General features: G+C 37.8%; 1 protein-coding gene across 1 annotated transcript; it reads right to left on the reverse strand.

Moving 5' to 3' along the window:
• Nucleotides 1-10,594: 10,594 nt before the first annotated feature.
• On the reverse strand, nucleotides 10,595-12,451 carry LOC145679308 (uncharacterized). The gene has a single exon (XM_081749895.1). The coding sequence runs from the start codon at nucleotides 12,449-12,451 to the stop codon at nucleotides 10,595-10,597; it is 1,857 nt and encodes a 618-aa protein (XP_081606021.1).
• Nucleotides 12,452-13,704: the final 1,253 nt, after the last annotated feature.

Consider the following 13,704-nt stretch of genomic DNA (forward strand, 5'->3'; position numbering starts at 1 on the left):
GCCTTTTGCGATTAAGCAGAAAGATTTACAATCTTTTCCTTCGTATTCTGGGGATATCAAACCTGGAGCCACAAGGAAGTTTTTGAGGGATCTTGAGAAATGTTTAAGTATGTATTCACTTACTAATGGAGATAAACTACGGGTCGTAGAACATTGTATGGTGCGAGCCGCGTTTGCTTGGTATAGCTCAGTAGCTCCCGAAATCAAAACTTATCAAGACTTTGTGCGTCTTTTTAAGAATCAGTATTGTTCGCCCCAGATAGAGCGTGCACAGAAGACGTCGTTGCAATCTTTGCGCTATGATAAGACAAAGTTCGCTTCTTTGTTAGACTACGTTTGGTTTGTAGTTGAAAGTTACTATAATATATGTGAAACCCCGAGTACTTCGGAACTTGTGGAATTAATTTTGAATTGTTTACCGCCTAGAGATATGCGTCTGCTGTCTGTTCAGCAATATAATAGTGTATAACGAAATACTTTGGATAGTTTAATAATTACCTGTACCTTGGGCAGAAAGTGCTCATACATAAGCAATATACTTAATAGAATGTTAATTTAATAATAACAAAAGAAGAATGTTTTTAAAATATGTAAAAGAAATATATTATGGGATAGTGTTATGTAATTAGTTGCTATGTAGTTGTTTTATGGATACCTAATCATCTTGTATGTGTGCATGACGTTTTGAATAAGAATACATAAAAGTGTATCAACTAATAAATCATTTGATACCGTTATAAAAATTTTGGTGCCTTCACACCGGGATTAGCTAAAAATTTTTGTTTACCTCACCCGGGACTTGCTGTAAATTCATATCCCGAAGCAAAGTAAGGGTGAATTTACTTTTGTAATAAAGTTAATGAATACAAATTTCACCAGACTAAGAAGTGGTAGAATAATTATAAGAAAAATGAACGGTGAGGCAATTGAGAAAGAATCCAATAATAGTGACGACGGTGAACATAGTGTAGCACCAGGAATGGCCTCAGAAGACCGAATCTTGCTAGCCTTACAGCGACAATTGATTCAGATGTCTACCGAATTGAAGCAGACGATAGAGCAGAAGTACGAAGAATCCAATAAGCAATACGAAGAATTGAAGCAGACGATAGAGCAGAAGATAGAGCAGAAGTCCGAAGAATCCAATAAGCAATACGAAGAATTGAAGCAGACGATAGAGCAGAAGATAGAGCAGAACTCCGAAGAATCCAACAAGCAATACGAGGAATTAAGCAGACGAATGGAACAAAAGTCAGATGAAACGAAACAATTAATCATCCAGACGATGAACGACATCACATCGCAGTTCGAGGAAAAGTTAAAAGGAATATCTGAGGAATGCCAGGATAATCACAACCACCTGAGCCAAGAAATCAGTGATGTAAAAAAGGATTTAGAAGTAATAGAATCTTCTGTTCAACAGCAAAAGATTCAGGTCATCAATAATTCTAACAACATACGTGCAAATACGCAATTGATAGCTACTCTACAGGAAGAAATTAGAACGCTACAGGTTAAGGACAACACATACCACAATAATATGGGTAGTGATCGCTTGGATTTTCCCCACTCACCAGAGATGACTTCGCCTTCACCTGTGTCTGATGAGGATATTATTTTGGAAGAAATTCATCCGAAGAGGACAGATGGGCGGAAAAGGGATGGTGCAACAACACATCACGTCATGGATAGGAATTGTCAGCCAATAAGTACACGGAATGATAAAAGGAAGGTAAAGTTAAGTGTTAAGATGAGTGAAATACGGGCTATGAGTAAATTCAGTGGTAAATGTAATGAAAACGCTACTTCTTTCCTGGAAAAATTTCAGGACGAATGCAATATAATGTGTATAGATAGATCACAATATATGAAATTAATCCCTCATGTATTACTCCCACCATGTTCTTTATGGTTTAAAGCCGTACGTGATCACATCAATACTTATAAGGAATTCAAAGCAGCGCTAATTGCGAATTATGAAAATGACTTTTTGCTTGCAAATCGAGATGCCACCATTAGAAATCAACATTTCAATCTTCGTTTGCACAAATCTGTTGTTGAGTTTGTTGTAAATACCTACAACGAATTAAAGGTCGTTAATCCATTGCAATCGGAATCTAGAATAATAGCATCGAATCGAAATTTGCTCCCATTTAAGTTACAACAGATCTTGTTTTCTACACAATGTATGAGTTTCAACCATTTATTAATGCTTGTCCAATGCTATGAAACTCAATACCATGCTATGAGTCAACAAGCAGGAGTAGGTAAAAATAAGAATAATTCAGATCATTTTGTACCTGTTCGGAATCTAAATAGCAGAAGTGTGAATGATACGGAACACAACCTAAGCCGAGTAAATTCTAGCAATCAAAACGAGCAAAATAGACAAAGTTATGTAGAGAATCAGCCTAACCTAATTAATCGTAGTAATCCTGATGTCAAATCACCCAACAGAAGTAGACATAAAAACAATCGGAATATAGGGCGAAATTACAGGAATACAACAAACTACATGGATAGACGTAATTGGAGGTCAAGAGATGGCACTTCGTATCAAAATCAGAATCACGATGAAATACATGTACAGCATATTGTGGAACCTAATCATGATTGTGCAGTACAATGTACTTTATTAGAATCATATGCAAGTATGAATGTAAGCTGATTACCGTTAATGAAATTAGGTTAAACCCATATCAGTTATAGATTCTTATGAACTTTTATTTTTAAGCTTATGTGTTAATATCGATAATGAAAACAATTCTTATAATTTCGCTATACAGGCAATATGAGGAATTATAATTCGATTCATAATTGATTAAAAACAAAGATTATTTATATTAGATTGACTTGTGTTGAAAACCTAACTGTCAAAGATTATGTTAAGTATAAAATTCATTCTAGTAAGTTAATTATTCAACGACTATCTTGAATGAGATTCTTCTATATTTTGGTGCCTTATTGATCCAATGTTTATTTTAAAATATCACCTAATATAATTATTATATAATGCGCCCTGGATAATAGTAACTCACGTTTGCTTCTTACGATTTTGACTTCGCACCCTTCAAAGATTAAATAAATAGGCGACGACATTTTAATAATAAAATATAATAATAATGTAATGAATGATAATGAAATAAATATAATTAGTGTAATAAAAGATAAGTATTAATGAAATGAAAGATTTATTATAAATGTATCTATATCTATGATATGTAATGAAGATACATACGAGGGGCGATCAAAATGTGATAAACATATGTAATGTAAGACCATAATTATAAACGGACCAGTGGTTCTTGAAGATAAAAGCCAAGCTCGCTTATGACTTTTATATTCAGTCCAATTGTCGGGCGACATTTTATATAACGAAATACTTTGGATAGTTTAATAATTACCTGTACCTTGAGCAGAAAGTGCTCATTCATAAGCAATATACTTAATAGAATGTTAATTTAATAATAACAAAAGAAGAATGTTTTTAATATATGTAAAAGAAATATATTATGGGATAGTGTTATGTAATTAGTTGCTATGTAGTTGTTTTATGGATACCTAATCATCTTGTATGTGTGCATGACGTTTTGAATAAGAATACATAAAAGTGTATCAACTAATAAACCATTTGATACCGTTCATCGACGTTATAATTTTGATAGAAAAGGTGAGAATAATAATATGTATAATTATTAAAAGATATTTTTACATGCAAACATTTACTACCACTCGAGATTCATATATCAACGATCGAACCAGGTTGACGACTACCCTTGGTGAGTCGTTGTAAGTGTTGACGAATTAATGAGTAAAGTAGCATTATTATCTTGGATTGAGGATACTTCTATACATGAAGTTAGGCCTCCGACAAAGAAAGTATTCGCTAAGCAAGCTAAAATTATTAATCCTAATTCAGAACATGTTGACAGTAGCTGTCAAACTGAATTTTTAAGCTATGCTCAGACTGAAAATAATAACAATAACAATAATAGTAATAATTATCAGTATAATAATCGATATCGAGGAAATGGTAGAAACCGTTATCGTGGAAGAAATCGAGGACGTAATGGAAAATATCAAAATAATGATAGGAGACGAGATGAAGCATCTTCCAATCCGAGGGAAGATCAACCTTCATCTACTTCGGAAAACTAAGGTTGCAGTCTTTTCCGAACACGGGGGGAAACGACTGCTGTATTTCTCCAGTCCCCGTAGATAATGATTCAGAAACTAACGTCAAAACTTATGATGTCTTGGTGGAGTCATTATCTGGAGATGTAAACAATAACGAGAGCAGTAATGCTATGTCATTTAACGTAAACTTTGTAGTTGAGGAGAATGAAGAAAAAGAAAAGCCCGACTATTATTTTTCTCCTTCCCCTGTTGTCAAAGGAAACATTGGCGGAGTCCAATTAACCTGTACTATTGACTGTGGATGAGATTTATGCCTTTTGGACTGGAATATTTGGAAACAGTTGAAATTAAAATTCTCATCTGCTAAATTGCGACCATATACTGGTTTGTCATTGGGTGCCTTTGCCAGTACAGAAAAATTCTCAGTTCAAGGTGTCCAGATATTTAGTTTAAATATTCAGGGTCATTTGTTTGATATTCCGTTGTTTGTTATAAAGTATCTTCGAACTGATCTTATTTTGGGTTGTCCATTTTTAGACAATTTTAAAGCTGTTATCGACAGGGAGAGAAAGGAAATCAGATTGCGTGATAATGCTGGTAGTCATGTCGTAATTCCGACTAATCAACCTAGTATTCTTATGGTAGCTTTGTCTTCAAACAGGGTTGAGATCGGGAAGACTGAATGGCCGTCCGATAAGCAGGAATTACTTCCTTCCGAACTTTTGTGCTCTGATGTTAACATTTTAGAGGTTCCTCCTCCAGTAGAAAATTCAGCTGTTCTTTCTGTGTCACATGTGCATATAGTTCCTGAATCTAACCTTTCGGAAACTGAAATTCAGGACTACATCTCATCTCGAGAAGATTTAGATACTAACGTTAAGCAGCGTTTATATAATTTGTTACTTCGATATCGTAATATTTTCTGCGAGTATCCCCGCAGGATACGAACGCCTTTGTACAAGATAGAATTAACTGACGAAGAACCTGTTGTAGGACCGTATTATTCTGTGCCAAAATCCATGGAAATGGAATTTGAGGCAGAATTGCAAAAGTGGATTGAATTAGGCATAGCCCGTGAACAGACCTCACCGTACCGGAACCCTATGCATTGTGTTCGCAAGGCGTCTGGTGCTGTTAGGCCTGTAATCGATTTTCGGCTACTGAACCACCGTGTCCGGGCTCCTAAGGCTCAAGTGGAACCAATAGGTGATATATTGAACCGTGTAGCGAAAGCGCAATATTTTTCAAAGTTTGACTGTTCGTCAGGATACTATGGCGTAGGTCTCCATCCTTCGTCATACCCCTGTACAAGTTTTGTTTATAAAGGACGCCAGTACGTGATGTTGGTCTTGCCTCAAGGAATCAAGAGTGCGCCCGCCATTTTCCAGAGCGTCATGCATAGTTATTTCGACCAAAGTACTAAAGATTTTGTCACTTTATTCCTGGATGATATTTTAATATCTAGTACTTCTCTAGACGAACACTTCGCCCATTTGGAGCGTGTGTTCGAAATTTTCGAGCGTGGAAATTTTTCCCTAAATTTCCGGAAGTGTTGCTTCCTTCTGACGGAAGTGAACTTCCTGGGACATGTTATTAGTGGTCAGACTGTTAAAGTTGACCCACGTCATAATGAGCCAATCCGATGCTATCCCATCCCAAAAACCAAGAAAAAGATGCGTCAATTTCTAGGATTATTGGGATGGCGACAGCGGTTTATTCCCAATTATTCGACTCTTACTTCTCCGTTGTACGATCTCATTAAGAAGGATGTTAAGTACAAACTCACTCCTGAAGTTTTGGATCTCTTTTATAAATTGCGGGAAATCGTCAGTAATCTACCTGCGTTGGGGCAACCGGATTTCAGTTTGCCGTTCCACATCCATTCAGATGCTTGTTCAGAGAATTTGGCTGGTTTTCTGGCACAGTACCCTGATGGGTTCGATCATCCAAATGTCATTGCCTACGCTAGTCGTAGAGTTAAACCTCACGAACTTTCATTGTCTTCTTTTCAGTTGGAATTGCTCTCTGTTTTGTTTCTGTGTGAACGTTTTTCACAATATATTCTTGGAAGAACTACGTATATTCATACGGATAATGCTGCCGTCACTCATTCTTTTTCTATGAAGAACTTAGATACTAGGACGACTCGTATACTTCTTAAATTACAAAGGTTCGACCTTGTCTTCGAGCATTGTCCTGGAAGTTTAAATTTGTAGCGGACACATTGAGTAGGAATCCACCGGAAGTGCCTTCTAAGTTGGAAGAGTATCATGTCAATTTCTTGTCTGTTCAAGATTCGTCTCTTTTCAACCTGGAGAAAGTCAGGGAAAAGCAGCAGTATGACGACTTTTGTATTAAGTTAAGGTCTTTATTGGATAGTTCTCCAGAACATGTCACTTGTTATCAAGGTTTGTTATATTTCAAGCATAGAAATTCGAACCAATGGCTTTTGGTTATTCCTCAAGAGTTAGTAAAAGAAATAATTGGAATAGTCCATTCGCGTGGTCATTTTTGGGCTAGGAAATGTATGTCTTTATGTCGTTCTTTATTTTACTGGAAGAAACAAAAATTGTCAGTTCGACAGTATATAAGAGATCGTCTTGATTGTGCTGAGACAAAGTTCGCCAATCAAGTAATACTTAAAGAAGAAATTCATATAGAAGCGAGTCGACCAAACGACCGCCTAGCGGTAGACCTCGTTGGGAGGCTCCCAGTTAGTAATGGTTATTATTATATTTTATCTATTATTGATATTTATTCTAGGTTTGTTTGTTTCTTTCCTCTAAAGACTGCTCATGTTAAAGGTATAATTTCAGTGTTGGAAAAAAATTATTTCTATTTGTTTCCTTATCCTAATGCCATTGTCTCGGACAAAGGTTCACAGTTCGTTTCGCGCCTCTGGCAGGACTATTGTAAGGAGCATAATATGAAATAAATATTAACGTCTAGTTATTCCCCTTCTTCGAATGGCTTGGCGGAAAGGAGCCATAAAGAACTCAACCGAATTATTCGTTTAGAGTGTCATAGTAATCATTCTAAGTGGAGTACTGTACTGAAGCGATGTCAGGAACTCCTTAATAATTCGTTATGTAGTAGTATTGATTGTACGCCTGCAGAGCTATTTTTATCTTATTCTGCTATTGAAGCATTTAAAAAGAATTTTCCTTGGCCTGGTGTTCTAGAGAAGACACCTACCCAAGATCGTCATATTACATTGTATCCTAAAGTTACTAATAAAACTAAGAAATCTTTGAAACGAACAGGAAAGGAGGTTAAGTTAGAAGAAGGAGACCTAGTAATGGTAAGACTTCACCATCTTTCCTCTTCAATCAAAGGAGAATTTGCTAAATATATGAAATGTTTCTCGGGCCATTTCTTAGCCAGAAAGGTCCTGAAAAACTCAGCGATTTTGCATACCCTCACTGGGGAAAGTGTGGGAACGCAAAATTTCCATAACGTGAAGAAATGCAACTGCTCCAAAGAACGGAGAGATGAACTTCTTCGGAATTATCCATATAAATAACTTTAACTAATAATATATATAGTGTAAAAAAATTTTTTTTCCTGTCCCCTGGGTGGATGTAACGTTCCTCTTTGAGCGTTACATTTTCTCAAAGCGATTATTTGTTCAAATGTTTAATCAGCTCTTAGTTAATGTTATTTCTTTTATATTTCTCAATTCTCGACTCTCATGAAGGATTCAAGATGGTCGACAATTGGGCCAGTGTGCGTAGCTATAGTGTGCTACTTTTCTTTGTATGTCTATGGTTTTGCGTTGAGCGGCCTTTGAGAATAGCTCTGACTGTTTAAAAATAATTTGAATTTTGTGTTTCGTTTAAACAGAGAGATTAATTATAAACGTAAGTATATAAATGTTTACATAGATAATTTTTATTTCCACTCAGTCATATATACATTATTATTAAAGTTGTCGTTTCCATACTATGCTCTGATGCGCAGTATGGAATGACCAATCAGGAGCGAGCAGGCTGTGGAGCGTGCCCCCCCTTTTGGCTTAGCTTCTTTGTAATGAACATGGCGGAAGTGTAGTGAGAAGCATAATTTGTCCATGTCTTTGGACATAAAATTTCCTACGAATTATGCAGTAAACGATTGTCCTTTTTATTATCAATGCCCTCTTAAGCATCGCTGTGGTCAAACAGTATGTTGGAGGAATGAATATGCGGTGAATTAAAGGGGATTCATCTAAAACTTGCTCAGCGTGTGTGTGTCTGACGTATTACTGGGATTGGCGCAATACTCGTTAATCACTGTCGTAATGAGAGTTGAAGTCTAGTGATCCTTTCAAGTCTGTTTTAGAACTACATTCAATTGGGTGTAGCCTCGACTTTCAACGTAGTGACTTGGTGTCATCAGATTTCTTAATAAGGGACTCCGTCCCGTGTTACTGGTTTTTGGTCATATCTGCTTCTGTGGAATCTAAACGTTCCCGCACTGCCAATGGATAAACGGTCCTCCTCCAATTTTGTTGAAGTTTCTTGAGTGATTCGTCGCCTATTCACTCATCAACAGTGTTGTGGCAGCTTTGTAGCGAACTTCTGTCTACCTGGTGAAAGTAGTGGTGGAATGTGCTTACTTAGCATAAACTAAGGAGATGTCACCCTTTGGTCAACCTGTGCCGAAGTTATGGTTATGATTGCTGTATGGTGAGATGTTGGAGAAGTCGTCAGGACCGGTTGTCACCCTGGGACATCGCTTCACAATGTTTCGGCAGTGTTCCTACTCGTGAAGTGAGAGTAAGGTTTGATGAGCTTTGGTAACTGTTCCCCAGGTAATTATGTCTATTATTCTTTATTCCGTCTCGTGAAGAAACTGACATCGTCCAGGAAGTTGTGAAAGAAATTTGTCCACCGTTTATAATCCGTCTAAATCGTTTTCGATCACAATATCTAATGTCAAATTAATATCTTTATGTGTTCATTCTACTGATACAGATCGTTTATAAGTAAACAACAATATACATTCAATAATTCTTGGTTTTCAGTGTATTCATATATTATCTGCGTCAATTCACAATGTCTATAATATTGTCTAAAATGAGTCTCGTCAGTAACATGTCTGAGTAAACAAAAGTGAGTCTCTATCCAGTAAGTCGAATCATACGCCGGCGGGGTAGTCTGATATCAACACCGTTTCTTCCTTGCTTTGAATAAATCATTTCCTAGAGTTGTTTAGATGTATAACGTATTACTCGCTACCATCTAGCTCATGTTCGTCTAGTAGCGGGCATTCCGTATTGTTTATTCTCAGGTACTTCACTTGATAAAGTAAAGATTGATTAGCGATGGCTAGTTTATGTCTGTCCAGTAGCGGGTATTCCGTATTGTCTATTAATATCCATACATATATATATGTAGTTCATAATCCAAGTATTAAGTCGCCACACCACAAAATTTGTGTTAAATCCTCGAGTTGTCTTCATGTCATGTTTTAGCTATAATGTTGCTCACTAGTTCAGAGAGGCGCGCTAAGACGGTGGGTGTACGATACCGCTCGTACTGCAATGCGAAAGTGTCAGGAGTTGAGTCTAATTTCACTGGCTGGTCTTGTATTCCCCGTAATGTTCTACAGTGTGTATTGTTATTACCGCCGCTGTTAATTGTAAATTATGTTGAGGGAAATGTCCTCTTAACAGTTGGATGCGGACAAAGTGGAGATGTTATGTACTTAAAGGGGGAAGGTCAATCGACACAGCCGTAGGTCTACTCTCTCTCTGCAATAAGATATTTACGAACAGTAATGTAATTGGTAAATTTCCTTCTTTTTCCTTTGGTGAAGTAGCCTACTGAGGATTTTGTGCTAATGTTTAGTTAAATGGTAAACAACTCTTTCATTGTTATTACAATACTGTTTAACCCCTACTGTTACTCATCTTTGAGTTGTGTTGGCATTAAAGGTTTGAGAATTTTAAACGGAATGCGTATATTTTTTTATTTGAATCTAGCTATCCATGATCATAAATGTTAATGAGAGTCTAGTATTAAACGTTATTACAAGGAAAGTTAAATAAACAGAGTTGCAAGATATATGGTGTTGTCCTGAATGATTTTTTTTCTTTTTATCTCTTCTTCCTCAACATCGACGATGCCATTAGTGTACAAGAATCTGGAGTTAAGTAGCGTTGTGTTTACTGGTCTATAATTACAGCGTAAAGAAAGGAAGATTATCGGCGACCCAAATTTTTCCCCCTTTCTTTCCTTTCCTTTTCCCTCAACGTCGGCTACGGATACATCTTAAGATAAATAATTTCTTTTTTTCTTCTTTCTTTTCCAAGTTGGCTTCCCGTAGCCTAGGATGTTTCGTCTCAAGTTGGCTACCCAGCCATAGAATCGAACTAGTGTAAATTGTATCGCTTCAAGTTTGGCGTACACAGCCAGAATTCTAATTATTCTAAATTGTCTCGCCTCAAGTTTGGCTCTTACAGCCAGGATTTAAATTACTGTAAAATGTTACGCCTCAGGTGTTTTGTAAGTGGGAGCTCTTCTAACACCCAAAACTGGCGAAGAGCTTCATCGATCTCGCAGGAAACTCGATGTGACGTCACCGTTAGCTTCCCACTTGTCGGACCTATATTGCCAGATAGCACCCAGCCGAGACTAGTTTCTAATGCGACAGGCGTCCCGGGTGGCCCCATACACTTCCCGCTCAACATAAGTGATGGAAACACGTCTGCTCCCAACAGAATGTCAATGGGGCCCACTACGTTGAAAGTGGGATCTGCTAATCTTAGGCCCTCTAAATGAGACCAGTTTGTAGCACTAGGACACTTTTGTTTTGGTAGATCAGATGTCACTTTCTGAACTACCACAGCACGAGTTTCAAAAGTTTCACTTGTTCCCCCGAATGACTGAAACTCTAAGTCGTCCATTGCATTTGCTGTCGTCACTCCTGCTCCTGTAATCCCGGAAATCACAATACTGGATTTCTTTTTCTTGAGACCCAGTTTCTGTACACAGTTCTCGGTGACAAAACTAGATTCACTCGCGCAATCTAGCATCGCTCTGAAGGGGTAATACACACCATTATTTCCTCTTACTTTCACGATGGCAGTACATAATAACACCTGTGGTACACTTGCGTCCGCTGCAACATGGGCCGTGATATTTGATTCACGCACTGGTGACTCAGCTCTCTCGTAGTGCAAGAGAGTATGATGTTTTTTAGCGCACTTGCGACACGTACTAGATGCGCACGTACCCTTTCTACACGATTTCCGAAGACAATTAAAACACAGTTTTTTCTCTTTCGCTAGGGTGACACGATCAGACACTTTGAGTTTTGTGAACTCAGCACATTTGTAGAGGGGGTGGATTGCACTGCATACGTCACATAATGTTTGACCACGTTCACTGGTGGTAACATGGGAGGAAGTTTGTTTTTTGTCGCGATTCTTCACTTGCTCACTACTTCCGGCGACGCGCGTTTTCCCGCCGGCAGCCACTGCGAGCGCGCGGGCTCTGTTATCGAGGAACTCTGCGAGCTGCTCAAATGATGGCTGTTCATTTGTTTTCAATGAAAGTTCCCACTGTCTACGACTTTCACTGTCCAGTTTATCCGTGATATGATAAACCAAGATAACATCCCAGTGTTCGACTGGTTGCTCGAGCACCTTGAGGGACCGCGTGCACTCCATTGTGGTATCAATTAACTTACGTAGGGCGGCTGGCGATTCTTGTTGTATTACGGGTTGCGTAACTAAGCGTTTAATTGTCGCGTTCACTATTTCCCTCTTATTGTGATAACGTGCGTTTAAAATGTCCCACGCCTCTTTGTAGTTGCTGTCCGTGGTTTGCATCGCTTGAAGGAGTTGTGCTGGTTCCCCTTTCAAGGATGTTTTGAGGTACTGCAACTTTTGAGCACCTGACAGATTTTTGTTATTGTGTACTGAAGCCACAAATAAATCGTGAAACGATAACCACTCATGGAGGTTTCCCGAAAACACTGGCAACTGAAACTGCGGTAGTCTTACGTCATTAGCAAGCTGCCTTTCAGACGAAGACGAAGGCTGAGCTCCTTTACTTCCCTCCAACTTAAAATCCATCAATTGAACACACATCTGGACTATTCTCTTGTCCATTTCCGCTAACTCTTCTTCTTCTTTTTCGAACTCCTCGTCTCCTGCCACCGCCGAAATATCATCCAGCAGCTTTGAACACTCCTGCTGGAGTTCACTGACCTTCGCCTGATGCACCAAGATGGCTGCCGCTGCGGTAGCGTCCAACTCTGTGATGGCTTTTTCTTCGCGCGTAATTTTTGACTTTAATGTTCTTTTCTTAGTTTTTAGCGGCTCCATTACTAAAACACTGCACTAGGTTCGTGAGAAAAAAAAAACACTCAATCACTAGTCTATTATTGTTCACAGCAACAGTTCACATAGGCACTAATAATCCGGTTCGGAGGACCATGTATACGCCGACCAAACAATAGTTTATTGTTTTACGCATTTAATTAAACAGATAATGAGTTACTGAAAACAATAACAATTTATTTTGTATCTGTAAATGTGGACTGTATAAATTTATATAGTTGCTGGAATTAATAAGTATTAGAATGAAGCAAATACTACACACAAACACTGAAGATCCCGCACACGAGGCTTTTGCAGGAAAGCACAACACAACACTGACAAAAGATGCGGGAGGCGGCCTAACGGTATTTTGAAAAGAAAGACAAGAGACCGCCAGAGTAAGATACTACAAATAGAAACCATATTGACCTGCAGAGACATCTCTACAGCAAAACTGACACTACATAAAACATATATTTTGTTCCAAGTTTTGGAAATGCTCACAATAGGCTCAAACACTGAAAAAACATAAGCCTTCTTTTTCTTATTAATTTTATGAAACAAACAGAGGGCAGAATGGCCCGAACAAATTAAATAACACTTTTTACTTCGTCTAGAAATGCTATAAGTTAATGATTTAGAAAACTTCCAGTAATTGTTTTGAACGTTACTTTTGTGTTGTCTCCCTGAGTTGTGGCATTAATTTATGCATCTCTGTATGTTTGTAAACTGCTCTACAATGTAGTATTTCTTGGTTTAAACCAAGTGCTGTTTGTTTTTTCTGCTAAGTGTATATTTTCTTTTGTAATTAAGATTTCGTACAAAAATATAGAAACAAAGAGAAGTTCCCCTTGACTGAGACTTGAATCAAATTGCTATGGCTGGAAAATGAGAGTGTATGGTAAAACGAAGGTTCATTCAGAGGAGTTAGCGTGGCGTATACGGTAATGTTACAAAGCAAAATCCAAATTCAATACTGATTTACGCAGAACAAAAATGGTAAAAGATACCAAGAAAGGAGTCTTTGCAATAAATACAGCGTCCTAGAAATAGGTTCAATCTTCTCTATTGAAGCTCTATTTGAATCAGAAATGACTCAAATTAGCCACTTTTGACTTCAACATTTATCGCGATAGAACAAAACAGTAAGAAATTGCGAAAAGAGACTTTTCCAAAGGATTCAGCATTTCAAGGCAATATGTAATATGATTCAAATCTACTATTCCGATTTCGATACTGATTTCCATTGGGCAGAAACG

The sequence above is a fragment of the Thermobia domestica genome, chromosome 2 (genome assembly GCF_964235325.1).
Source record: "Thermobia domestica chromosome 2, izTheDome1.hap1.1, whole genome shotgun sequence".
NCBI classification, from domain to species: Eukaryota; Metazoa; Arthropoda; class Insecta; order Zygentoma; family Lepismatidae; genus Thermobia; species Thermobia domestica.